The sequence below is a fragment of the Pseudophryne corroboree genome, chromosome 6 (genome assembly GCF_028390025.1).
Source record: "Pseudophryne corroboree isolate aPseCor3 chromosome 6, aPseCor3.hap2, whole genome shotgun sequence".
NCBI classification, from domain to species: Eukaryota; Metazoa; Chordata; class Amphibia; order Anura; family Myobatrachidae; genus Pseudophryne; species Pseudophryne corroboree.
The window spans coordinates 529265582-529293159 of record NC_086449.1 but is presented as its reverse complement, the minus strand read 5'-3'; the positions used below and the strand labels follow the sequence as shown (position 1 = coordinate 529293159).

The 27578-nt window shown below is 43.1% G+C and overlaps 1 protein-coding gene and 1 pseudogene across 5 annotated transcripts in view; one reads left to right on the top strand and one right to left on the bottom strand.

The window, feature by feature from the left end:
• Positions 1-27578, top strand: part of SRGAP1 (SLIT-ROBO Rho GTPase activating protein 1) — a 291433-nt gene that overhangs the window by 143989 nt on the left and 119866 nt on the right. For all 5 annotated transcript variants that reach the window (XM_063927572.1, XM_063927574.1, XM_063927573.1 and 2 more), the window contains exon 3: positions 3427-3589. In XM_063927572.1, the coding sequence (XP_063783642.1) occupies positions 3427-3589 (163 nt within the window). The remainder of the gene's footprint in view (positions 1-3426; positions 3590-27578) is intronic.
• Positions 16113-16232, bottom strand: LOC134937697 (5S ribosomal RNA; annotated as a pseudogene).

Here is a 27578-nt window from a genome sequence, read left to right as displayed (position 1 = left end):
AGATGTCCAGATGGGTGGGTGGGGGGGTCTGATAGCCGGCACCCCTCACAAAGCTGCTGCCGGACTGACAGATTGCGGCACCCCCATACATACCCACCCGCGATCCCGCATACTACCCCCGCAATCACAGCCATCATGGCATCCCCGTACCCCTGCCCCATACTATTGCGGCATCCCCGTACTCCCCCACCCACGATCGTGGCACCCCTCCCTCCTGTGGCAGTCGATCGCTACTGCCAGCTGCGGAATAGGAGGATGATCGGTGCTGCTGCTGGAGAATGAGGACTGGCATCTGCGATTGCTCTTCGCCGACGGTCCTTGACAGCTGGGGCTCCCCTTTTAGCCCGGGATCGTGGTGGCAGTGATGGAGTGGCTGTCAGGAGGAGCAGCAGTTTGCGGCAGACCATCACTGCAGGATTGCCCCTACCCCTGTTAGTGTCTGTCTCCTGCTGGGCATGGGAGGGAAAGGAGAGCTGGGGAGCAGGGTGTCGGAGCAGAGAGATGGGAGCTGGGCATCAGAAGGAGGAGAGGGGAGCTGGGCATCAGGAGAGCTGGGTGTCGGATGGCAGAGATGGGATCTGGGCATCTGAGGAGGGAGAGGGAAGCTGGGCATCAGACTAAAGAGACGGATGGTACATCCCAGGAATCCCAGTATTTGTGGATACTCCCACAGGAAAAACAGGCTTTCCCTTTCACCAGGCCATGCTGACAACTTTAGTTCAACAATCAAAAAATAAAATACACTGACTTTTAAAAATAAAACTTAACCAATGCGAAGACCAATAGTTCACTATTAAAACCCCTCCAAAACCTAACATACATGCAAAATATGCAGAAGTAGGCAGAACCAGTCTGCCTACTTCTGTGACTTCACAAGTTGGCTGGCCTGATAAAAAAAAGTTGGTCAGATGTGTGGGGCACCATTTTAGTTGGAGAGAAAAGTTGGACGGTTGGTCAGTTGGAGGAAAGTTGGTCTGATGTATGGCTAGCATAACTTCTGCATTCATATTAGATTGTAGGGGTTAAATTCTGTTTGGGAAGACTAGTAAGGAGGCTATTACAATAATCCATGCGGGACATAATGAGTGCATGAAGTAGCCTTTTTGTAGTCTTGTGTGAGATGTTCATAGTCTGGATATGTTTCTTAAATGTTTGTAACATAATTTGAATGCAGATTGGATGTGGGTCGCAAAGGGCAGTTCAGAGTCAAGGATGTTACCTAGACTACAAGATTGACTGCAATAGGCAGTCCCTAGTGGTGCTTTCATTGGTCATCCATGGCATGTGACGTGATCAAAGGTAGAGGCCTGGTATACAGCATGTGTGCTTTTTTCTGCTACAAAGCTTGTGTGATACTGAATACATTACCTGGATAGTAAATCTGGATACACAGTGTAGATGTTCTTATAAGTTAATGATTTAACTTTGTGTGACCAGACACTTTCCATCTAGCTGACAAGCAGACGGTAGTTTGTTTCAACTTACTAGGAACTGTTGCCAGGTAAGTTTTTTTGTTTCCCCCCCATAACTATAATACTGAGAAATGTGATCTAATTATGGCACTAATAGCTCAGTAATAAGTTCTGCAGCATTTGGAAAGTTCTAAGGATATAATGAGAATAAGAAACTGACATTTTTAATTTTGTGATCTGAATTTATGCAGTATATGTAGTCTGTTGGATTTGTGAGCCTTGCCAACAGGGCCAAACTGGTTTCACTGCCTTAGTGCCCACCCCTCCTCTGGGCATCAAGTTCCAGACTGTGCATTTGAATTATACATTATACATATGTTACTTTTATGCTGCACAGGACTATGATGTATTCTCTGCAGTGCATTGCTGTAATTAATCTGGTACATTATCATGCATGCGCTAGCAGTATTTACTGTGTATATTTATGAAGGGGCCCAGACATACTCTCTAATGGTTAGCCAAGCATCTGTGGAGGCTGGCCACACCCTCTCTGTAGGCTGGCCACACCCTCTCTGTAGGCTGGCCACACCCCTAAGCATGGGCCCCTACCACTGCATTTCCCCGGGGGGCCCTTCATGCCCCAGTCCAACAAGTTTTTATATGGGATCGTTATGAGATACCGAAGGACGGGATGCCGGACGTCAGTATACCGACGCCTGCATCCCGGCCACCAGGATGCCGGCAGAGTGGTGAGCGCTAGTAAGCCCCTTGCGGGCTCACTGTGCATGCCACGCTACGGGCACGGTGGCTCGCTGTGCTCACCACAGGTTATATTCTCCCTCTATGTGTGTCGTGAACACCCATAGAGGGAGGAAAGCCTGTGGCACCAGCATTCCGGCGCCGGCATTGTATCGATGTGCGGGATCCCAGCATCGGCATTGTGATCGCCGGGATCCCGTGCGGCGGTATGTTAACCGCATACCTATTAAATATGTTGAGAGCCCCAGCCAATAGTTTTTTGTTTTTTTCTGATAAAATCCTTCAGAGTCATCCTCCACCACTTATTTCTGGAGTGTGTGTATGTAAATGCTGCTGCACCTCTTTGTTGGTGATTGCGACTTGCTACTCTCAGCTGGTAACTATGGATCAGGATTTCAAGGTAGCAGGCAGAGCATTGACTCACTGGGTTAAACATAGTAGTGCTGTGGGGCAATATAAAATGTTATATCTTATATGTAGGTCGCAGGAATTCAGCAGATTTAGGATGTCTTGCAGAAATGGAGACTGGTCTTTCTCATAGAAGAGCTGTTATATGCAACTAAATTGTAGTGATGGCTCACATTTAGGCACTTTAAATGAAGCTTTGAAGCCCTTTTATGTACAGTTTTTATACATGTAGGCAGAGGGTAATCAAGTAATCCATCCTAGTTGATTCATATATTTTCCATGTGATCACCCTGAACCAGACTCTGGCAGTGGGGTTTTACCCTCTGCTTGCGATTGAAGGCCTCAGAGACTGAGCAGGCGTTATATATATTAGTGACATGTAGGGTCAGTTCCCTTTTACAGTTGGTATAGAATGAAATGGTAAAGCCATATGGGTTATATATGTGGGATACCTGTAGGTCCTTAAGAAAAGTTAGCAGAACAAACAGCAACATCTGGCTTTGTCCTTTGATGAGAGATGAAACGTACGTGTGATGTTTTGGAACTGTGTAGAATACCTGGGGGGTGGGGAGTGGTTAGTTGGGCACAGTTAATCTGGTATGCATGCTATGTAGTTCTGCCCATGTCAGGCAAAGTTGTCCTGAACGAAGTTAAACATTAGTGTGATAAAACCTTATCTACCAATATACTCAGTTGATTTCACTTTATAGTACGAGATAACGGGTTATTTTTGTTGATGTTATTGTCTCAAGAACAAAAACATCTGTGTTAAATCTATATAGAATACAGAAATCTTTACACATCTGTGCTGAGCTAACTGCACTAATTCTATGTTCTTTAACCTCAGAAAAGACCAGAATCTCCTGTCTCCTGTCAATTGTTGGTATTTACTGCTGAACCAAGTGAGAAGAGAAAGCAAAGATCATGCAACACTCAGTGATATCTACCTAAATAATGTTATCATGAGATTCATGCAGATAAGCGAGGATTCAACAAGGATGTTCAAAAAGGTACTTAATGATTATTCTTATTTCTCTCTCTCTCTCTCTCTCTCTTTCTCTCATAGCTATAGAAATTTAATTTCTGTATTGCAAAAATAATATTTGTAAAAAACTTGTGTCATACGCCCCTTACTGTTGCAGTGGCTGAAGGTATGGGAAGATTGGTATGGATCATTAGGTTGACAGTCATTAAGTAGACCACTATTGGTCGACATGCACTAGGTCGACATGGTCATTAGGTTGACATGGTCATTAGGTCGACATGGAGAAAGGTCACAAAGCATTGTAGAAACATCATTTTAACTTTCTAAGTATGAGCATGTCATGAGGATACTGGGATCTACAGGTGAAACTCAGAAAATTAGAATATCGTGCAAATGGGGCATGCCAAGAGAAAGATGAGAGACCGAACAATGCAGAAGAGCTGAAGGCCGCTATTGAAGCATCCTGGTCTTCCATAACATCTCAGCAGTGTCACAGGCTGATTGAATCCATGCCACGCCGCGTTGTGGCAGTAATTCATGCAAAAGGGGCACAAACCAAGGACTGAGTACATATGTATGATTATACTTTTCAGAGGGCCAACATTTCTGTATTTAAAATCCTTCTTTTATTGATTTTATGTAATATTCTAATTTTCTGAGATTTTGAACTTGGGGTTTTCTTAAACTGTAAACCACAATCATCAAAATTATAACAAATAAAGGCTTGAAATATCTCACTTTGCATGTAATGAGTCTATATAATATGAGTTTAACCTTTTAAGTTGAATTACTGAAATAAATGAACTTTTGCACAATATTCTAATTTTCTGAGTTTCATCTGTATTTACGCATATTTATGTGATCACATAGGTCTCAGGGCTGGTGCCTGAGGCTTTCAGGAGAATGGATAAGTCATTGAGTTGTACAAGTTTGGCAGGTCTAGAATGAAATATGGGTATTAATTTCAGCAATAACTTTGTCAGAAATTTCACAAAATATCAAATAAAGTACAAAATTATCCTTCCTTCCTAAGAACTTTCACAGAGTTGTTACAAAGTTAATGCTAACTTATCTGGTTGTCAGTGTTTGTCCCAGTGCATAGTGAGAGAAGCTATGAGACATGGGAACTGCAGATTGTCATTTACTTAACTCTGATCTTTACTGACTGTAAAATGTGAAGAAAATTGCGTAGTTTAATGATATGTTTTAAAAAGTGTTTCAAATTTTGGGTCTCGTTAGTTATATTTGGCAGTTTTATGGTGGTCATAACTGCTGCTCCACTGTCCATGGAATTGCAAAAAAAATAATCCCATAGCCCTGTGTGCCCGGAACTAGAAAGTGTTTGTAATAGCAATGTGGTGCAAATCTTGTGCAGTAGGTCTAAGAAATGGGTAAAGAAAAGTACTAGTGTTCTTCCACTCCCCTTTGGACAGTGCACCTTCCTGTTTATGTTCGTAAACTTCATTACACGTTTCTAATTTAACAGCTGAAATGACCTCTTTTCAAGTAAATTGGTTTGTTTCTTTTCATCATCACACATGCTTAGACATGCATTCAGATGAGCGCTACAATACACCCTGAAGGCTCAAATTATGGCGTTTCCAAGGATGTAGCTTCCTTGGAATTTTGTCTCCATCCAGCTTCTTTGCATCTTTAATTTTTCCTCATTGATGATGTGAAAAGCTGTGTTGATTGGGACACTGTGCTCTACTTACTTCCAATAGAGCCATTGCAGCCAGTTAGTTACTGTTCTGAATGCTTCAGTTTCTGTGCCCAGTGTTGCATGGAGCGACGGAAATCACCAGGAATGTGCCCAAAAAATAGAATTAAAACCAGTGCACAGCATGTCTGCCGCAAATTCTATCATCCATGCCTGCTTAGGCTTTATTTTCCTTTACTATGCTATCACTGTGCCTTTGTCTCTGTATTTAGCAAGAGTCTTTAGGTACTGTAATTAATTACGTGTTATTTTTTAACAATAGCAGTATCTGAAGCTAAAATCTTATAAAAGAAAGAAAACAAGATGGCTATTATTGGTAACAGTAGTAATAAATGCACCAGTACATTTTTTTTTGGTGAACATCTTAGGTAACATCTAGATATATGTACATACAGTAGAAGAATAAAATGCTTTCAAATGTATAAACCAAAGCAGGGAACTATTATACCATAAGCGCTTTAGTTATAGTCTCATTTTATTTCAAGTTTTTTCAGAACCTTTAATAAGAAACTATGGCCCCGATTTTATGTTGGGAATACAGTAAGAAATAACTGTGTACCTGGCAAACCGTGTTGCAATGTAAGGGGTGCATGCAGGGTAAATACTGACACCGCTTGCATGTAGCCCACAAATGTTGCCCCTTAGATATCAGTTTGGGCATGCCTCTCTCAAATCTAACGTACTCTGCACGTATTAGGTCTACACCATCGGCTTTGCAGCATGGGTTTACCTAGGAGCATAGTTACCTGCTCTTTCTTAAGCGGGGTACACACTAGAGCAATGTCTGCACGATATGCCGTTTCGTAACAACATATTGCCTACATTGCTCATTGTGTACGGGGAATTGTGCACTCCCCGGTCACTAGCGACGGGCGCTTGATTGAATGTGCTGCACGTCTAACCAAACGTTGTCACTAGCGTCCTGTAGTATGCCAATGAAGGATGTTTCTTCCGTCCTTCATTAGCATCTCCCCAATGTCTACACACTGTCTGGGCTGAAAGGGATTCGTTCCGATGTCGGAACGAATCCCCGTCGCTCTAGTGTACCCCGCATTACTCCCAATTCAGAATCGGGGGTTATGCTAAATCCACTGATTGGATGAATGTAGGTGATAATGTTTGCAATGAGTAAAAATCTGTGTGTGCTGTCACTATTACATTTACTTATTGTTTATTGGATAGTTTTTCATGTAAACTGCCCCTCTGACACTTTGTTCAAAGAATAAATACACTGCATTGGTGACCATGCATAAACCTCAGTTGTTCATTAAGTAAAAATCTTAAAATATTGTATTCATTTTGTTTAAAGAAATTGCAACATTTTTATCTTTAGGATCTATTGTGGCAAAGAGAGCAGTTTGTCATGACCCTTTAGTGGAAAGACTAATAGGCTTTCAGGGAGTCCGCAGGCTGGTGCTGCAGACAGGATTAAACATTTATACACTGCACACGGAACCGATACACACAGATGGAGGACATGGGTGTAACTGGTATAAGTTTTCAGAGAGTCTGTAGGCTCTGCAGATAGGATTAAATATTTACACTTTCCTGCACATAAGACAGGTAAACACAGGTGGCAGACATTTGCTTCCTTGGTTCAATTAGTGCTTTGGGCAGAGTATAAATACGGGGTTGTGTTTTGTGGGCAGGGTAACAGATGCTAAACTACTTGCCCAGTAGCTAGAAAATGAAGTTGGTGTCAGGGCCGTGGCATACTTTTTGAAACTGAAAGTGATTTTTCTGTATCCACTGATGTTGCGGTCTTACCATCCTGACAACAAGGAAGCAAGGTGGCTGCGCAAACCCACATAAAGACTGTCTGACTGCCACGCCTTTAATAATATATACTCTTATTAGGGTGGCAGTGTACTCATAGTAAATAGTCAGCTTGGGGGTGCTCCATCAGGGTACCATGAAGAGGGCTCTCATCAGATCAGTAGAAATTAAAAATTTTATTTTTTTGTACACTACAGGTTAAAAACCTGTTGAACAACCAATGTACTTATTGTCAAGGTGCAGTGCACATATTTACTGGTGATTCTTAATATGTTACCTTTGTTTATCTATTAAGATGCATAATAATTGTTTTGAGCTAATGACCACAAACTATTGATGCTATTATTTTCAACATGATTGTGAGGATAATGTTGACATGGATATTGGTTCCATATACTTCACATTTATTCGAATAGAGAAAATAGTTTCATTGCGGTTACCCTCGTAAGTACTAGTTATTCTGTGGTAACTTTTTACCCCATAAAATGTTATGTAAATGATTATTTGTAATTCCTACTGTGCTTCTTTTATCATTGTAACTCACTAAGCAAAAAAATACACATACTAATGTGTATGATATTTGCAACAAAGCACTTCCTGTGTTGAGTCTTCAACCGTTTTTGTTATTGTAATGGTATAGGTCAGGCATTCCCAACCTTGGTCCTCAAGGCACACTAACAGTGCAGGTTTTATCGATATCCAGGCTTCAGCACAGGTGACTTAATTAGTAGCTCAGTTATTTTGATTTAACCATCTGTGCTGCAGCCTGGATATCATTAAAACCTGCACTGTTGGTGTGCCTTGAGGACCGTGGTTGGGAATGCCTGGTATAGGTGGATCTCCAGTTATGATGTGTAAAGAAAAAGTAAACGACACTCATGATATTCAAAGACAATGCAAGTTTATTTGTATCCTTCTGAGCAATAAAACATTTATAAAAAGAATCCTGGTGAACATTTCGGTTTTTATCCAATGCTTTGTCAAGACATTACTCTTCCAACTGAAGTTTTGCATGTAAATGCAATCCATCCATCTCTCTCTCTCTCTCTCTCTCTCTCTCTCTCTCTCTCTCTCTCTCTATCTATCTCTCTAATAAATATATATATATATATATATATACTTGTGCTTTAACCCCGGCACTCGCTTGATCCACAGCGGGATATAGCTTGCTCCTGTGCCTTCCCCATCCGCAGGTTCCCCTCCGGTGTAGATAAACCAGATAAATAAGAGGCGGCACTCGGAGACTTGTAGCAAGAAGTGTATTCACAGTAACATCTACGTTTCGGGGACCAAACTCCCCTTCGTCAGGATAAAGTGACAGTGCTTCAAACAAACTTAAATAACATAACTCATTACTCACCCCATGTGCACATGGAATCAATCATCAATTCGTTACCAGCTGCACACCCGTCGGAGCCTCCGCTCAGTGCTTCCGCCCTGATCAGCATAGACCGGAAGTGACGTCGCGGGACCCCTCCGTTGTGTCCATGGTAACGCTGCGTGTTATGAAAATGTAAACATCAGTGCAAACAACAATGGCACTACAATCATATCAACGAGCAAAAAAAAACAATACAACAACACTTAAAAAGGATATGATTGTGTATAAACAGTGATAATTAGCTAAAATTTATTTTATATATTCTTAAGTTAAAACATGTTAATTACATGATCGTGGGATTCCTAAATACACGGCAGCAAATTGCACCTAGCCCTACCATACTGGCTAGTAATTTGGAATATCCATCAGGCATCCTTTATTTCGGGTTTCAATTAACCCTTAAGCTGTCATACTATTCTTGAAAAACAGACAGCTTATCCAAACTGCCAGCCCTTACTTGCTGCCCTGTTAATGGATCTATTGCTGGACCATAGCAAGAGGCATATTTATTAAAAGAGCATTAATTATTGCTAACGACCCGACCAAAAAAGTGATTATTAAATAAAATTAATTAGGCCCAAATTGTCATTGAGCCCATTGGGTTTTAACGTGTTTAACCTGTGGATCCACATGGATTCGAGTTGTAGGAGCCTCTTGCCCCTGTTGCCCCCCCGTAAAGCTTCCGGAACGTGATCTATAATGCGGTGTTTGAGGGTAGCCATATTATGGCGAAATTCCGCAAAATGTTTTGCAACAGGTTGGTCACCCCCTCCTGTGGCTAATGCATTTCTAATGGCCAGCCTGTGCTGTGCCATCCTAACTTTGAATTGGCACTCTGTTTTGCCTATATAATAACGCCCGCATGGGCATATGATGGCGTATATAACGAATTTTGTGCTACAGGTTAGGGGCCATTTAATTTTAAACTTCTTTCCTGTATAAGGGTGGGCAATGGAATCCCCAGGTGACATATATGTGCAAGTAGTGCACCCAATGCACTTAAAACATCCATTTTTTCTTGTCATAAAATGGGTGGGTCTAGTTTTAAATTTAGACATATCGGTTTTCACCAAATGGTCTCTAATGCTCCTACCCCTTGTGTAACTGGACATCACTCGAGTACCCCTAAAAACTTCCAGATCTGGATCGCTTGAGACTATCGGCCAAAGGGTACGTAATTTGTGTTGTACTTGTCTACTATTTATTTTGTATTCACATGCCCAGGGGATGGTTTTGGACATGTCTTTAGTTTTATTTGATGTAAATAAGTCATTTCTCTTGACTGCAGTCGCCTTGGTGCGAGCTGCTGAGAGTAGTTGCTGAGGGTACCCTCTATCTCGGAACCTCTGTTCCATCTCATCGAGTTGGACCTCTCTAGTGTGAATTTGGCTGTTGGTTCTGCATACTCTGAGAAATTGTGAATAAGGCAGGCCTTTGACGGTAGCTGGTGGATGGAAACTGTCATGTCGCAGTATAGTATTGCGGTCTGTAGGTTTCCTATATTAAAAGAGCACTTTAGTCAACAACCAACTGTACCGGTAAAAAGTCCGCTACCGCAGAGACTACAGAAACTGGGCCCAAGGTCGAGATTTGATCCGGTGTCACACAATGCCTCGATCAAAACTTTTCATAGGATGCTGGAAGCCGCCGACACAACGGATGAAAAGAGGTCACCAGTACATCATAACCTCCGGCCAGATGAGAGAGCAGCCCTTATATCATTAAGTAACAGAAAAGACATAGTCATTCGCGGGGCTGATAAAGGCGGATCCATCGTCATTCAGGACATTGGGGACTATATGGACGAATGCTTGAGATTGCTCCAGGACTATAACACCTATAGTACTCTAAGTAAAGATCCATCACAAGAATTTAAAGAAGAACTTAAAGAACTGTTGGAGCAGGCTCGTGTTGAAGGCATCATCACCATCCCCTGGGCATGTGAATACAAAATAAATAGTAGACAAGTACAACACAAATTACGTACCCTTTGGCCGATAGTCTCAAGCGATCCAGATCTGGAAGTTTTTAGGGGTACTCGAGTGATGTCCAGTTACACAAGGGGTAGGAGCATTAGAGACCATTTGGTGAAAACCGATATGTCTAAATTTAAAACTAGACCCACCCATTTTATGACAAGAAAAAATGGATGTTTTAAGTGCATTGGGTGCACTACTTGCACATATATGTCACCTGGGGATTCCATTGCCCACCCTTATACAGGAAAGAAGTTTAAAATTAAATGGCCCCTAACCTGTAGCACAAAATTCGTTATATACGCCATCATATGCCCATGCGGGCGTTATTATATAGGCAAAACAGAGTGCCAATTCAAAGTTAGGATGGCACAGCACAGGCTGGCCATTAGAAATGCATTAGCCACAGGAGGGGGTGACCAACCTGTTGCAAAACATTTTGCGGAATTTCGCCATAATATGGCTACCCTCAAACACCGCATTATAGATCACGTTCCGGAAGCTTTACGGGGGGGCAACAGGGGCAAGAGGCTCCTACAACTCGAATCCATGTGGATCCACAGGTTAAACACGTTAAAACCCAATGGGCTCAATGACAATTTGGGCCTAATTAATTTTATTTAATAATCACTTTTTTGGTCGGGTCGTTAGCAATAATTAATGCTCTTTTAATAAATATGCCTCTTGCTATGGTCCAGCAATAGATCCATTAACAGGGCAGCAAGTAAGGGCTGGCAGTTTGGATAAGCTGTCTGTTTTTCAAGAATAGTATGACAGCTTAAGGGTTAATTGAAACCCGAAATAAAGGATGCCTGATGGATATTCCAAATTACTAGCCAGTATGGTAGGGCTAGGTGCAATTTGCTGCCGTGTATTTAGGAATCCCACGATCATGTAATTAACATGTTTTAACTTAAGAATATATAAAATAAATTTTAGCTAATTATCACTGTTTATACACAATCATATCCTTTTTAAGTGTTGTTGTATTGTTTTTTTTTTGCTCGTTGATATGATTGTAGTGCCATTGTTGTTTGCACTGATGTTTACATTTTCATAACACGCAGCGTTACCATGGACACAACGGAGGGGTCCCGCGACGTCACTTCCGGTCTATGCTGATCAGGGCGGAAGCACTGAGCGGAGGCTCCGACGGGTGTGCAGCTGGTAACGAATTGATGATTGATTCCATGTGCACATGGGGTGAGTAATGAGTTATGTTATTTAAGTTTGTTTGAAGCACTGTCACTTTATCCTGACGAAGGGGAGTTTGGTCCCCGAAACGTAGATGTTACTGTGAATACACTTCTTGCTACAAGTCTCCGAGTGCCGCCTCTTATTTATCTGGTTTATATATATATATATATATATATATATATATATATATATACAGTATATGCACGCACACACACTGGTAGCCAAAATTGCGGACACTTTTTGAAATTTTAAGGTTTTTAACTTTGAATGCTTATAAAAACTGTTACACTTTACGCAGTACAAGAAAAATAAAAGGGATTTTTCCCACGCACTCTGCTGGCTGTTAGTAAGAAGAACTATATACTATGTAATAATAGAAAATTTAGAGCTCTTCGTTACATATGTTTTGCAAAAGATATGATAAGCCTCCAGGCCACTTCACGGCTGCTCTATTACTGGAGGTCCCTAACTAAGCATAAGTCCATTACATAGTATATAGTTCTTCTTACTAACAGCCAGCAGAGTGCGTGGGAAAAATCCCTTTTATTTTTCTTGTCTAGAGTAACCCCCTCCCGCAGCACCTGAGGGTTGTTACCTGCTTGATTAGAGCAGTTTGCCACTATTTATTGCAGTTCAGTGAGGCATAGATGGAGCCAGCATTAGGAGGGCATGCTGGGTCCTGTGGTGCCATTTGGAGGATACAGGGGTGCCTCCAGGTAAGCTAGCTCTCAATCTGAATGTGTTTTGTATGTGCCATTATCATGTGGCCGTACATTAAGCAATTGTATGACCCATAGAGGATGTTATTAATTATTATTATTATTATGCTGTGCGTGAGTTTGGGGAATGGTACCCTCCGGGTCTGGTGTGACTGGGCTACCTTGGGGTAGCACGCCATAATATTTATTTAGCGCTTATGTAACACTCTTATTTTTCCACTAATATTACTCTTTTGAGTATTTTATTGACACCCTTATTTTTGTAGCACTTTCTAACCCATAGCTTCTGCTTCTTTCTTAACACATATTAACACTTTAGTATCTCAATGGTGTGCTGCCCTAGGGTGGTCGCGCCTGAGCCGACTTTGTGGGGTCCAGGCCCTGGACTTATGCTTAGTTAGGGACCTCCAGTAATAGAGCAGCCGTGAAGTGGTCTGGAGGCTTATCATATCTTTTGCAAAACATATGTAACGAAGAGCTCTAAATTTTCTATTATTACATAGTATATAGTTGTTCTTACTAACAGCCAGCAGAGTGCGTGGGAAAAATCCCTTTTATTTTTCTTGTCTAGAGTAACCCCCTCCCGCAGCACCTGAGGATTGTTACCAGCTTGATTAGAGCAGTTTGCCACTATTTATTACACTTTACGCAGTACAATGGTTCATATATCAAATGAAAGGAAATTTAATGCTGAATTCAACATAATAAACATAGATCAAATATTTGCATTACAAGGCAAAACAACAGTGAAAACAACACTTAGGGTGAAAATCCCTGTGTACTTATGCTGTCCCTGTCCTATCAGCAGCGGTGCAAGTGTGCAGGTACAGGTGGGTACGGCGTACCCTTAAGAATTTCACTCCGACGGGCCGCTGCTCCGTCCCTCCCTCCCTCTGCTGCTCACCGCCGCTGATGTGAGGGGAGGAGAGCGCAGCCTGCGCCTTTCCTACCCCTCCGTGTCTTCATTCAATCCAGCGCCGATAGAGCCAACTGCAAGCTTTGATTGGCCCACGGATCGGCGCTGAATTGAACTAAGACACCAGCACCCGCCGGAGATTGAGGGGAAGGAGAGGCGCAGGCTGCGCTGTCCTCTCCTCTCACACACACACACACACACACACACACGACAGCAGCAGCGGTGAGCAGCGCAGGGGGGGGGGGTGCATGTATACCTGGCACTGGGGGGGGGGCATGTATACATGGCACTGGGAGCATATCTGGCACTGCGGGGACATGTGTATCTGGCACTGGGGGCATTTCTGTATCTGCCACTATGGGGGCATTTCTGTATCTGGCACTGGGGGGCAATGTATATCTGACACAGTGGGGGCATTTGTGTATCTGGCACTGTGAGGCAATGTATATCTGGCACTGTGGGGCAATGTATATCTGGCACTGTGGGGCAATGTATATCTGGCACTGTGGGGCAATGTATATCTGGCACTGTGGGGCAACGTGTATCTGGCACTATTGCGGTCATGTGTATCTGCCCCTCCCCCATATGTGTATCACACCCCCATTTTCATTGGCCACACCTATTTTTGGCGCGCGCACACAGTACCTGTAAGACATTTTTTTCTACTTACACCACTGCCTATCAGTATTTCATTGGGTGTCCTTTATTTTTGAAGACAGCAGCACAGCGACGTGGCATTGAGCCAACCAATGTTTGGAGCTCTTCCTTCTTTATTATGTGGTGCCATGAGACAATTATAGCCTCAATTAATTCTTTTTTATTGGATGGACGCCTCAGATGTACCAAGTTTTTCAAACGGAACCACAAATGTTCTATGGGGTTCAGGTCTGGGCTGTTTCCTGGCCATCTCAACACCTGTATGTCATTCTCCGTGAACCACTGATTGCATATCCGTCATCTGCGGCCATTAGCAGTGAACTGAGTGCAACTGGTGTTTTTGTCAGTGCAAGAACGGTACGGAGAAGACTACCGGAGGTTGGCCTAAAAGGTAGGATTCCCCGAAAAAAGCCATTCCTGAATAAAAAGCAGCGGCAGAAATGAATAGAGTGGGCAAAAGAACACATTGCATGGACAGAAGGTCAGTGGAAACAAGTGATATGGAGTGACGAAACTAAGATATCGATATTTGGTAGTGATGGGAGAAAATATGTGAGACGTTGCATCGGGGAAGAGGTACATCCAGATTGCATTCAAGCGACAACAAAGAATCCTACAGAGAATTAATTGAGGCTATAATTGTCTCATGGCACCACATAATAAAGAAGGAAGAGCTCCAAACATTGGTTGGCTCAATGCCACATCGCTGTGCTGCTGTCTTGAAAAATATAGGATACCCAACGAAATACTGATAGGACAGTGACATCATAAGTACACAGGGATTTTCACCCTAAGTGGTGTTTTCACTGCATAACTTCCCTTGTAATGCAAATATTTGACCTATGTTTATTGTGTTGAATTCAGCATTCAATTTCCTTTCATTTGATATATGAATCATTGCACTGCATGAAGTGTAACCGTTTTTATAAGCATTGGAAGTTGAAAGACATTTCAATTTAAAAAGTGTCCGCAATTTTGGCCACCACTGTATGTGTGCGTATATGTTTGTGTGTGTGTATGTATGTATATATGTGTGTGTGTAATTATATATATATATATAAGAGCAAAAGTGACAGCACTAAAAACCATAGTACAGAATGAGTAGATGGTGCAAGGCAGAAAAATAACATAAAGGCACTCGCTTTTCCAGCTCATTGGAAAAAGCAAAACAAGCCAGCACTCACGATTTAGATGAAAAAAACGAAGAGGATTTATTCCAGATCAAGGCGACAAGTGTACATACAGGCACAGCCCAACAGCTGTTTCAACCGATACAGGTCTTCCTCAGGGGATATCTGAGCAGTGTATAGCACAGGGATGTAAACATAAATTGGCGCCAAAGCAGCAAAAAACCAGCATCCAATCGGAGGAGAGGGAGGCGGGACGAGTCCTGTATGCGACTCCCCCGGCTCCCCTGTTCCGTCGCATCATCGCTAATGTAAACAAAGCCGGCGCCGTCCCTGGCAACGGCTCTGGTGCGCTGTGTGCGAGGAGAGGGACACCAGCGCAGTCACAACTGAGCCCGCACAGGGGTCGGGGACAGAAAGTAAGACATGGAAAATGGCAAGGCAGAAATAATATAACAAATAAAGTGAAAAATCTAGCGCTGAAAGAAAAAGACACATATATTACATAAACAAAAAATGCAAAATAAACAAAACAAAATGCAAACAGGTGAATGAGCTCCGCTGAAGGCCACTGATATGAAGGTGTCAAACAATAGCTATAAACCGTCCCGTGTGGACAGATCACTAAAGCAATAATGATCATTGAGGCACTATAAGCATTAAATGGACCAATAGGTCTAACTCAATTATATATCGGAAATGAAAGCGGCAGCTAATGACACAAATGATGGTAGATGACATTAGAAAGTGTCAATGGACAATATTCTGGTGCCCAGCAGAGCAAAAACTAAACAGCGGAAGAAAAAAAAAGAGAAAAATGAAGGAAAAACCCAAAGGGGCAAAGATGTAGCAGGACGCTATCAGCATCCCTGTGGATTGAGCACCATAGTGAAATGTAAAATAAAATAAAAGAAAGTGACTTATGGTAGAGCTCAAATGTGTGCAGGTATTGAATGGATCGAAGATAATGCATTTAAGGGAAGGGTAAATAAGTGCAAAGAGCCAGGGAATGCAGAATAAGCAAAGGTCACTAAAGGCTGCCCATGCGATAATCCGAGGCCATGTGTGGTCAAGTGATAAGAGTACAGCACCCAGTATTCCCAGACCGTCTCCAGAACTGGTACTGACTGGGCCCAACACTGCTTAGTTTCCAAGATCGGACGGAATTGGACGTCGTCCAGTGTGGTATGGCTGTAGAAAACACTAGAATTCCAGTTCAAGGGCCGGCAAGTAGCTATCTGTAACAGGGCAATACTAGTGGTGATGGCAGAGAGGTGCCATAGCAGCAAAGTCACTCCCACAACCCATAAGGAGTGCAAGATAAGTGATCACATCAACCCATCGTGCACAATCACAGACACACGGCGGTGTCAAAGGGCTCCAGAAAAAAGCTCAGTAGGTGAAAATGCATAATACTGGACACACGGCGGTGTCTAAAGAAATGAAACCAACAAATGCAAGTGCTAGATCGCTTCACAAGAAACAACCCAACCTAAAGTCTTCATTAAGACCATTGGGAGTCAGAGTGTGTAATCTATGAATCCACCGGAGTTCTCTTTGAAGTAAACAGCCTGTCTCGGTCCCCTCCCCGCTGGAGTGGTGGTATCTGGTCTATGATGCAACATTTAAGTTGATTGACCGTATGTATGTATCGTGAAGTCTCTCGTGGAATCTGTGGATGTAAGCTTGGTAAAGGGGTGGTTCATAAGGGGAAAAGGGGAAAGGGGTGGGTGAACACTATAATGCCTGGACCAAATTCAATCGGTGACCCTTGTGAGGTAAATGGACACATTGTGAGGTGGGTGCTTGCACAGTGTAGGACGGGATGCAAGGGGAGGAAAAAGAAAGGGAGAGAATAAGGGGTAATGCTAATGGGTCAGCAGTACCAGGTTATGGGGTACGGTGGTGAGTGTGAGTGCTACCTGGCACTGTAAGAGGGAAAGCAGTTGGATAACAAAAGGACTGAATGGTGATTGCAGGCTTTGGGCCATATTTGAAAGTCAGGTCGTGCTTAAAGAAAAGCACTATAATTTATGCTTTCATTAAGGCCCATTGGTTTGTAAGGGTTTAATTTGAATATCCACTCTGTTTCTTTCTTTAGCAATTCTTTGGTCAGATCCCCTCCTCTGATCCCTAACTGGACTTTTTCCAAGCCAAAAACTCTAAGATCTTTTTGGAAATCTACGTGGCAGGAATGAAAATGCCTGGCAACCGAAGTCAATTTTCTCATTCGTGTGAGATCACTGGCGGCATTCCGACAGGTTCCCACATGTTCCAGGATCCGCTTCTTAAATTTCCGGGTCGTCATTCCAACATACCTCAAATTTCAGGTACATTCGATGCAGTAGATCAGGCCTTGTGTGCTACAATTAAAGAATTGTTTAATAGGTATTGGTTGACCGTAGCGATCTGTTATTATATCAGTTTTGGCTATCTGGGGACACGCTTTGCAATGTCCACATGGAAAGGTGCCTCTCAGAGTATTAGGCCTGATTGTTCTGGATTGAAAATGACTCCGTACAAGGAGGTCTTTGATATTCCTTGATCTCCTCCAGCTCATTTGGATACTAGTATCTATCCATGGTGCCAGAGTCTCGTCAAGTTGAAGTATGGGGAGATGTTTTTCGATTGCTTTTTTAATCTGTCTCCATTCCGGACAAAAAGTTCCAATGAATCTGATCTTATCTGGTTTTTTAGGGATCTTGGTTGAGAAAATGAGAGTGTTCCTAGGTATCTTGATTACCTCTTTGTATGCTCGTTTTAAAGACCTTTTACTGTACCCTCTCTCATGCAGCCGGCAAGATAGTTCCTGGCTCTTACATTTGAATACTTCATCCTCAGAGCAATTTTTTCGAAGTCTGAGGAACTCACCTTTCGGTATATTCTCCACCGTAGGCGGAGGACGACTGCTGCCTCAGCTGACTTGCTCCGAGTTCGACAAGGCTCTCGTACAGTGGGACAGTATGTAATTCACTTTCAAACTATAGCTTCTGAACTGAGCTGGAATAATGATGCCCTTCGGGCTGCTTTTTGGAACAGGCTCTCGGATCGTTTAAAAGACGAATTGATTACTAGAGATCTGCCAGATTCCTTGGAACAGTTGATCTCACTCTGTGTAAAGGTGGATCTTCGTATGCAGGAACGAGCTGGTGAACGTAGTCGGTCAGACCGGTTGAGACTCCGATCTCTTCCTTCTAAGCAGACAGTTAATTCCAGTCCAGATGAACCCATGCAGATTAATCGGTCTCGGCTGTCCCCAGAAGAGCGTCAGCGTCGGCGTGAGGGTAGACTTTGCCTCTACTGTGGAGCCGTGGATCATTTCCTCAAGTCTTGCAAGTCTCGCCCGGGAAACGGGCAGTCCTAGCTTGTTCTGGAGAAGTCAAGCTAGGGGTTGTTTCTCAATCTTCTCCGGCAGTGGACTGTCTACTTTCTGTATCTCTGTTTTCTGAGTCTGAAGTCAAAACCGTTAAGGCACTGTTGGACTCAGGAGCTGCGGGGAATTTTATTTCCCTTTCCTGCGCCCAGAATCTGGGTTTGAAGTTACAGTCGGTCGAACGACCTATTACGATAACTGCTATTAATGGTACCCAAATTCCTAATGCTCTGATTACAAGTCGTACTATGCCAATCAAGCTGCAAGTGGGAGCTTTGCACCAAGAACATCTGGAGTTCCTTGTGATTCAGGAGATGTCTCACGATCTCGTCCTTGGTCTTCCCTGGCTCAAGCTTCACAACCCTCACGTCGACTGGAGGTCAACACAGATAATTTCTTGGAGTCCATTCTGTCACTCGAATTGTCTTACTCCTGTCTACCCGCTTCGTGCATCGTCCAAGTCGGACGTAGAGCTTATTCCAGAGGCTTATCGGGAGTTTACAGATGTCTTCTCGGAACAGGCGGCCGATAAGTTACCACCGCATAGACCCTGGGACTGTCCTATTGAGCTCATTCCGGGGAAAATGCCACCTCGAGGTCGTACCTATCCTTTGTCAGTACCTGAGACTCAAGCCATGTCAGAATATATCAAGTCTAATCTGCAGAAGGGATTCATCCGCCCCTCTACTTCCCCAGCGGGAGCAGGCTTCTTCTTTGTGAAGAAAAAAGATGGAGGCCTGAGGCCATGTATCGATTATCGTGGTCTAAATGAAGTCACCATTAAGAATAAGTATCCTCTGCCGCTCATCACGGAGCTTTTCGATAGAGTTCGCGGAGCTCGAGTCTTCACTAAGCTCGATTTAAGGGGAGCTTATAACTTGATACGCATCCGACAAGGGGACGAATGGAAGACTGCCTTCAATACTAGGGACGGGCATTATGAGTACCTGGTAATGCCGTTTGGCCTCCGCAACGCCCCGCCGTCTTCCAGGGATTCATTAATGAAGTCTTTCGGGACATGTTATACCTAAATGTGGTGGTATATTTGGATGACATCCTGATATTTTCGAAGAATCTCTCTGAGCACAGAATACAAGTTAAGGAGGTACTCCTTCGGTTGCGAGAGAACCATCTCTATGGCAAGATTTCCAAGTGCACCTTTGAGGTCCCATCTATTCCATTTCTGGGCTACATTATTTCAGGGACGGAGTTGCGTATGGATCCGGAGAAACTTTCTGCCATTCGGGACTGGACTCAGCCTCTTTCCCTGAAAGCAGTGCAACGATTTCTAGGGTTCACAAATTACTACCGTAAATTCATAAGGGGTTTCTCTACTATTGTGGCGCCTATTACTGCCCTAACCAAGAAAGGGGCTGACCCAAGCCATTGGTCCTGTGAAGCTGTAGCAGCGTTCGCTCAGTTGAAGGCAGCCTTTATGACCGCTCCGGTACTTCAGCAGCCAGACTTTCTAAAACCATTCTTTCTGGAGGTTGATGCTTCTACGGTAGGCATAGGTGCCGTACTTTTGCAGTACGCTCCAGATGGGAAGTTACATCCATGTGGTTTCCATTCTCGCAAGTTCTCCCCTGCTGAATTATATTACACCATTGGAGATAAAGAGCTGTTGGCAATAAAATCTGCCTTAGAAGAATGGAGATATCTTTTGGAAGGTGCTAAACACCTAATTATGATTTTCACGGATCACAAGAATTTACTGTATCTCAAGACGGCCCAGTGCTTGAATCCCCGTCAAGCAAGATGGGCGCTCTTCTTTGCTCGATTTTCGTTTGTCATTAAGTACCGGGATGGAACTCTTAACACCAAGGCGGATGCCCTATCCCGTTCCTTAATGGCTTCGGATGAGGAGAATACCGTTAAAAAGGCGTTGATCCTCAGTCCTGTCTCTATCTCTGCGGCTCCCACTGCGTTGGGTCCTCCTCCTGGAAGAATATCTGTGCCAGCTAAATTTCGACCAAAATTGTTGCAGTGGGCTCACATTTCCAAGTTTTCTGGCCATCCGGGAGTTCAAAAGATGTGGGAATTTCTATGAAGATCTTACTGGTGGGACACTATGAAGAAGACGTTCAAGAGTATGTCAACTCGTGTCCTCAATGTGCTCAGCACAAAACTCTTCGTCTGCCTCCTGCGGGATTGTTGCACCCACTGTCCATTCCTAAGAGGCCTTGGACTCATATCTCTATGGACTTTGTTACTGAACTACCTCTCTCTAAGGGTCATAACACCGTCTGGGTGATTATCGACCGATTCTCTAAGATGGCACATTTTGTTCCGTTGACCGGATTACCATCAGCTTCTAAGTTGGCTTTGTTATTCATTCGGGAACACTTCCGCCTGCACGGGTTACCTCTGGAAATAGTCTCGGATCGAGGGGTACAGTTTACGGCAAGATTCTGGAGAGCACTCTGCACGGCTCTACAAATAAAACTCAAGTTTTCATCTGCTTACCATCCACAGACCAATGGGCAAACTGAACGCGTCAATCAAGATTTAGAGACTTTTCTCCGTGTTTACCTCTCCCCCTCACAGTATAATTGGGTGGAGTTGTTGCCTTGGGCCGAGTTCGCCCATAATCATCTATATCACTCCTCGACTGGTGAGTCTCCATTTTTCATTAATTACGGATTTCATCCTCAAGTTCCGGAATTACCCATTTGTCCTCCAGAAGAAGTTCCTGCTGCAGCCTCTACTCTCCGGCATTTCAGTCAAATCTGGAGTCGAGTTCATGCCAACCTCAAGAGAGTTTCCGGTCGCTATAAGTTCTTTGCGGATAGGAAGAGACGGGCAGCTTCTCAATACAAGGTTGGTGACAGGGTATGGCTCTCTACCCGCAATCTCCGTTTAAAGGTGCCCACTATGAAGTTCGCTCCAAGGTTCATTGGTCCTTATCTCGTGTTACAAGTCTTGAATCCGGTTGCCTGCAAATTGGGATTGCCTTCCCATCTCCGGATACCAAATTCCTTCCATGTCTCTCTTCTTCGCCCTCTTGTTTTGAACCGGTTTAATTCCAAGTCCCCAAGGCCAACCTCTGCAGAGGCTGAAGAGGGTACGGACTTTGAGATCAAAGCCATTCTTGATTCTCGCTATCTTCACAAGAATCTACAGTATTTGGTGGAATGGAAAGGATTTGGCCCCGAGGAAAGGAGCTGGGTCAAAGCTACTGAAGTTACGGCTCCCCGACTGGTGCGGATGTTCCATTCCAGACATCTAACAAAACCTGGAAAGTGTCCAGGGGCCACTCCTGGAGGAGGGGGTACTGTCACACATCAGAGGCGGCGTTCGCCGCGCTTACCCCTGCGTGTCTGCTGGTCGGTGTTGCGGCCTTTGCCTTCGGTGGGCCACGGGCTCCGGCGTCTGGCTGGCGCGGCTCCCGGCGGTTCTCCGGGGCATGGGCGCCGCCATGACACCCGGCATCATGTGGACGGGGGGCAGGTGACGTCATCAGACTGCTCCGCCAATCCAGCGCTGGCGGGAGATTCAAAGCCAGACGCCGGACAGAGCTTCAGTGCCTGAGTATCGTCTTTCCCTGACGTAGATGCCAGCGCTCTTGTTCCCGGCAAGGATCTCTGCAGTTGTACTCCAGTGTCTCTGGCATTTCCAGCTGCCAGTTCGCTGCACCGGTTCCAGTGTATTCAGCGGCCAGTATATCTCTCTGCGTTCCAGTCACCAGTGCTCCTAGGAATCAGCGTGGCTGCGGGCCTAAATCACCGTTCTCAAGTTCTGCGAATCAACAGCGTCTTAAACCCCTGCACTTCAGTTCCTCACATCATCAGCGTCTCAGTCTCCGTTCTCAAGTTCTACAAATCAACAGCGTCTAAAACCCCTGCACTTCAGTTCCTCACATCACCAGCGTCTCAGTCTCCGTTCTCAAGTTCTACAAATCAACAGCGTCTAAAACCCCTGCACTTCAGTTCCTCACATCACCAGCGTCTCAGTCACCGTTCACAAGTTCTACAAATCAAACAGCGTCTCAGTCACCGTTCACAAGTTCTACAAATCAAACAGCGTCTTACACCCCTGCACTTCAGTTCTTCACATCATCCGCGTCTCTGTCACCGCTCACAAGTTCTTCAACCATCTGTGCTATTAATCATCATTTATAAGTTCCACAAGTTATCAGTGACTTTTAAACATCACCCACAGTTTCTTCAATTACCAGCATCTCTAATACTGCTCACAAAACCCTTCAGTGGGTCTGGACATTTCCCTCATTTATTCCTTTTTGGCATTTGACTTTAAGTTGTTTTCCTCTGCAATAAAGCTCTTTAATATTTCATCAAACTCCACTGTCAGCGTCCTGTATGAGGAAATCCTATATTAGGCCTCCCCTTTTCCAGCTCAGTTGTGGTTCCTCTTCCCAACCATCGGAAGAATCCCCGAGTTCACAACACCCTCAGTCTAGGCCAGTGACAGAGATATATATATATATATATACATACGCATTAGTCCATTGCACACACAAATTCTACATTTGGGATGCAGTATGGTATTTTATTTGAGCACATTGTATAAATAAAAATCCCAGGGGCTATGCACTCCCTCCGGCTCTATCACTCAGAATTATGGACAGTAGTTTTACGCTTTAGGTATACTAACTGCTTTAAACCAGTTAGCATACCTATAGTGTAACGCTGATGTTACAGCAAGTGCCATGCCAATTCTGAGTGATAGAGGACTTGCAGAAAATGGGGTCCCTTGACAGGGGCTGCAGTCTTGAATGTATTGATCAATATATGAACTAAACCCCATTATTTATTATGGTGAGTTATTATGGTGACTGCAGAGCTTATAATATATCTAATATTTTCAGTAGTGTTTCGTTTGAACGATTAATTCATTGTATGGGTGGTTTCCGTATGAGTGCGCTGATACTCTCTGCATAAGCTGTGGCAAAGATTAAGTTGCAGTAGCAGTTCACTGTCCACAGACACAGAAGAAACACCCAGGGTGAATGACCGACTGCAGGTTAGTCATCCGCTGATTATCTAATTGTAAACATCATAAATATCCACTGCAAGGTCTGAAAATGTGAAATAAGGAACATAGGTATACCAGTGATTTCACTTCAATCTCTAGAACACTAAATGATTTGCCCCATGAATATCAAAATACTACTCCTCATAGGAATGATGCCAGGCTCTAGCTTATTATGTATGTGCATTACATTGTATGTTTAGAGGGTTTTGCAAAGTAATTGATCTTAGTAAAGTACAATCTGCAATAATAAAGTTAGGATGTTTGAGTGAAGTGCTTATAATGGAACTTCTATACATGACATATGTTTGCTTCAGTGTCATAACTTCATCCTCTTTCACCATGATGCTTTACTCCTTTCATCTCCCTGCGCCAGCTGTGTTTATTCTTGACATATAAAACCATAGGCATTGGAGTAACTAAACTAACACATGCTATAAAAAATAAGCCAGTATTTGCTGTTCTAGACATCCCCAATCAATCATTGTGTTGTATTTATTAAACTGGGTACACACTAGAATGATGTGTATCCCAGCGATGGTGCAATGCGATGTAACGATCCATAGCCCCACCGTACACCCTGTACGATCTGATGTATGACTTCACAATGTATCGTTACAGCATGCATGTAACTGCATGCCGACATTCATTGCATTGTCCCATCTGATGTCCAGCACATCAGATGGAAGGATGCAGTGAGCAACTGCCGTGCAAGCTCATACGGGCGTCCACTATACAGTGCTTACGATTTATCACTTCGCTTTAGTTTTAAAAATACAGTATTTACGCTTGCAATCTTTATTTGACGCTTAAATCTTAGAGAGATTCTCTTAAGAATGTTTGATGAAGTGAAAGTCCTTCAAGCAGATCAATAAAGCAAATTTGGTCACTTATTAAGGGGATACATGCAAGATTGCCCAAAAACTGTAAAACCGACTTCCATACCCACTGTGTAACTGGGCATTTGCCGTAAATATTGGTATCTTCCATTTAACTATAGTTGTTGCATAAAGCTGAAGATCTGACCACTATGTTAAGTAGATGAATGGCTGTATAATTTGTATATCCTAAAAAGCTGTTACAGTCCAGCAGAAGGAGGATGTCCATCATCAGCCTTACTTTATATACCTAAGTTATAGGCTAGATGGACCAAGTAGTTCTTAGACGTCGTCAAGTTCTGTGTTTCTAGGCTTCAATTTGGAAGGGTCATCAGCTGGATATGTCAAAGAAGCAATTCCTACTTATATCTCTTCTATGTACAATAGATGTCAGCCTTCGGGAGTAACTGTGGGTATTTAGGCAGACAGGGAGAGATACCCCCTGCAATTATTCCTGAATAGGTAAGGTAGTAACATCGGTTTTGGTTTCATTAGAATTAGTATAAAATTCAAGTACAAATATTTCCAAGGTCGACAATTTGTCCATATAGATGATTTTATTTTGCCATTTACCTGCTTTACCACTATGTTCAAAAATGGCTAGCAAATGTTTTTCATATTCCTTTGTCAGTAGTTTTAGTATGCCTATGTCTGGTACAGTTAGCCAAGTGGGAAGAATAATGATCGGTAACCAGTGGTCAGAGATTACCCGACAAGTGAAACTGTGTGTTACCATGGCACCAGTTCTATAGAGAGATTTATGGATAGCAGACAAACAAAAGTAAGCAGTTGTATGGTGATTCTTATGTCTCTAAGCTTCGATGGGGCTCATTAAGGCTAGAATGGTAGAATGCCTCAGGCAAGGGGGAGCTCCTGGTCTTAATCTTTAAACTCTCAAGAACATATCTCAAATGACTGACATCACCTGGAAACACCATCTTTGTTAAATATGCTTAGAATCCGTTCATTATCAAATAGAAGTTGGATATATGCACAGGATAGTCTTGGCTGACTATAAACAGTATACTTGTCTTTAGAATCAATGTAATTAGCATATATTTCCACATCAGCAGATTTATGCATGGAGAACGCTCTTGTGTATGAGGAAAAGGATTATTACACCCCCACACCAATCCACTTTTGCTTAAAAAGCTGCTTACCATCAATTGTGTTTTTTAGAGTCTTAAAATAGGAAAAGGCCTCTTGGGAACATCAAATACGAAGTTCCTCCTACTTTAATAAAGTCACTGGAGATTATTTTAAGATTTGAGGCAATTATTAGGCCACCACATGTCATTCAGAGCTGTCACTTGCTTCAGTATAGGTCCATATGTCCTCAAAGCCCCACTTGCTAAATATGGATCAATTTGAATATCTGTCCTTAACGCAGACTAGTTCCTTTTCACCAATATCTGATTCATTTTCATCATCAGATTTGTTGTTCATATTATCGATCTAGTAGCCATATACATCAAACACGTATGAAGTTTCTTGTTAATCTTCATTGGCCCACTGCTAATATCCAATGTTTCTTATAGTTCAGCTATTGGAACATCTTCACAGCTAATAATTTAGCCCATATACCTATAATACTTGGTTAGGACCTCTATTTATGTTATAAATAATTAAATATGCAAAAGGTCTTTCTTTTTATTTTTGGTTCTCTACATGTCTAAGAAAAAAGATCACGAACAGCTAATCATGTACATCTTTACCCTTATGGGAAGTTAATATACTGGTATATAGTATGACGGTTATTAGGAGAACGTTTTACATCTGTTTATTGTATGCATAAGTTCTCTACGCCAGCAGGAAAAAATACCCATATACTATGTATCACCTGTCCAATTTTGTGTGGAACCATATATGTTTACTCTATACAAATCGATGCTATGTAGCTTAATAATAATGGTAGAATTTTTCATTCCTCGAGATCTTTCTTCAATCCGTGGAAGTAAACCTAATAGGTGTGTGATTTCAATGGTTCAAAGTCCAGATGGATTGAAGAAAGATCTTGAGGAAAGAAAAATTCCCCCAACAGGTGAATATTGATTCACTAAGGGGTAAGAAGTAAAACGCCACTAAAGTGTATTCTTAACCCAGAGGAGACTTGCAACCATCACCAAAATTTGCAAGAATTATTGAACATCATCTCTAATCCTACTTTTAACCTCACATATTCCTTCTATGTTTTGTCTAAATGTTCGTATACCGGTATTAGGTTAATTAGTTATAACGTACATATGACCCCATGTTCATTTTAAACCATTGATTACCATGTGTATATTATTCATGAACTTTTTTAGAAAATAAAATTACGGTTAGAAATAAGTGTTAATTGTCCTTTATAATACCACTTTTGCGCTAGAGGATCCACAACCTTTTGCATGTATACAGATTACCTATAGTATATCTACTGGTAACCTACTGAGGTATTTTGGGAGTATACCTCGTTCCTCACAGCAGCAATATCTAACTCTCTCTGCACATATTATATCTGCCCACCCTGCAGTGCACATAAGGGGTCATTCCGAGTTGTTCGCTCGTTGCCGATTTTCGCAACGGAGCGATTAAGGCAAAAATGCGCATGCGAAGCGGTGTCGGCCATTTTCATTCCAGGAGTGGACAACTGGGAGGCAGACTTCCTCAGTCGTCACGACCTCCACCCAGGAGAGTGGGTCTCCATCCGCAGGTGTTTCGGATGATAACGGATCTGTGGGGACGTCCGCAGATCGATCTGATGGCCTCTTGACTCAACAACAAGCTTCCGAGCTATTCCTCCAGGATGAGGGACCATCTGGCAGTGGACGCGCTGACAACAGCATGGGCTTACCGGCTGGTGTACCTGTTTCCTTCAATTCCGTTGCTCCCCAGGATTCTAAAGAGAATCAGAAGAGAAGGGAGTACAGGCAATTCTCATTGCCCCCAATTGGCCTTGAAGGGTTTGGTACGTGGATCTTCTGGCCATGGCCATAGAAGACCCCTGGGCCTTTCCACTATAGGAGGATCTTCTTCAGCAAGGGCCGTTCGTCTATCCGGACTTGCAGCGACTTCATTTGACGGCATGGTGTTTGAGCGGAACATTGTAGCTAAGAAGGGTATTCTGGATAAGGTCATTACCACCATGGTTCAAGCCAGGAAGGCTTTCACCTCCAAGCATTACCACCATATCTGGAAACGATACGTCTCCTGGTGTGAGAGCCAAAGGTATCCGGCTGAGGTCTTCAACATGGGGCGTTTTTTGTGCTTCCTACAAGCTGGTGTGAATATGGGCCTCAGGTTGGGCTTCATAAAGGTCCAGA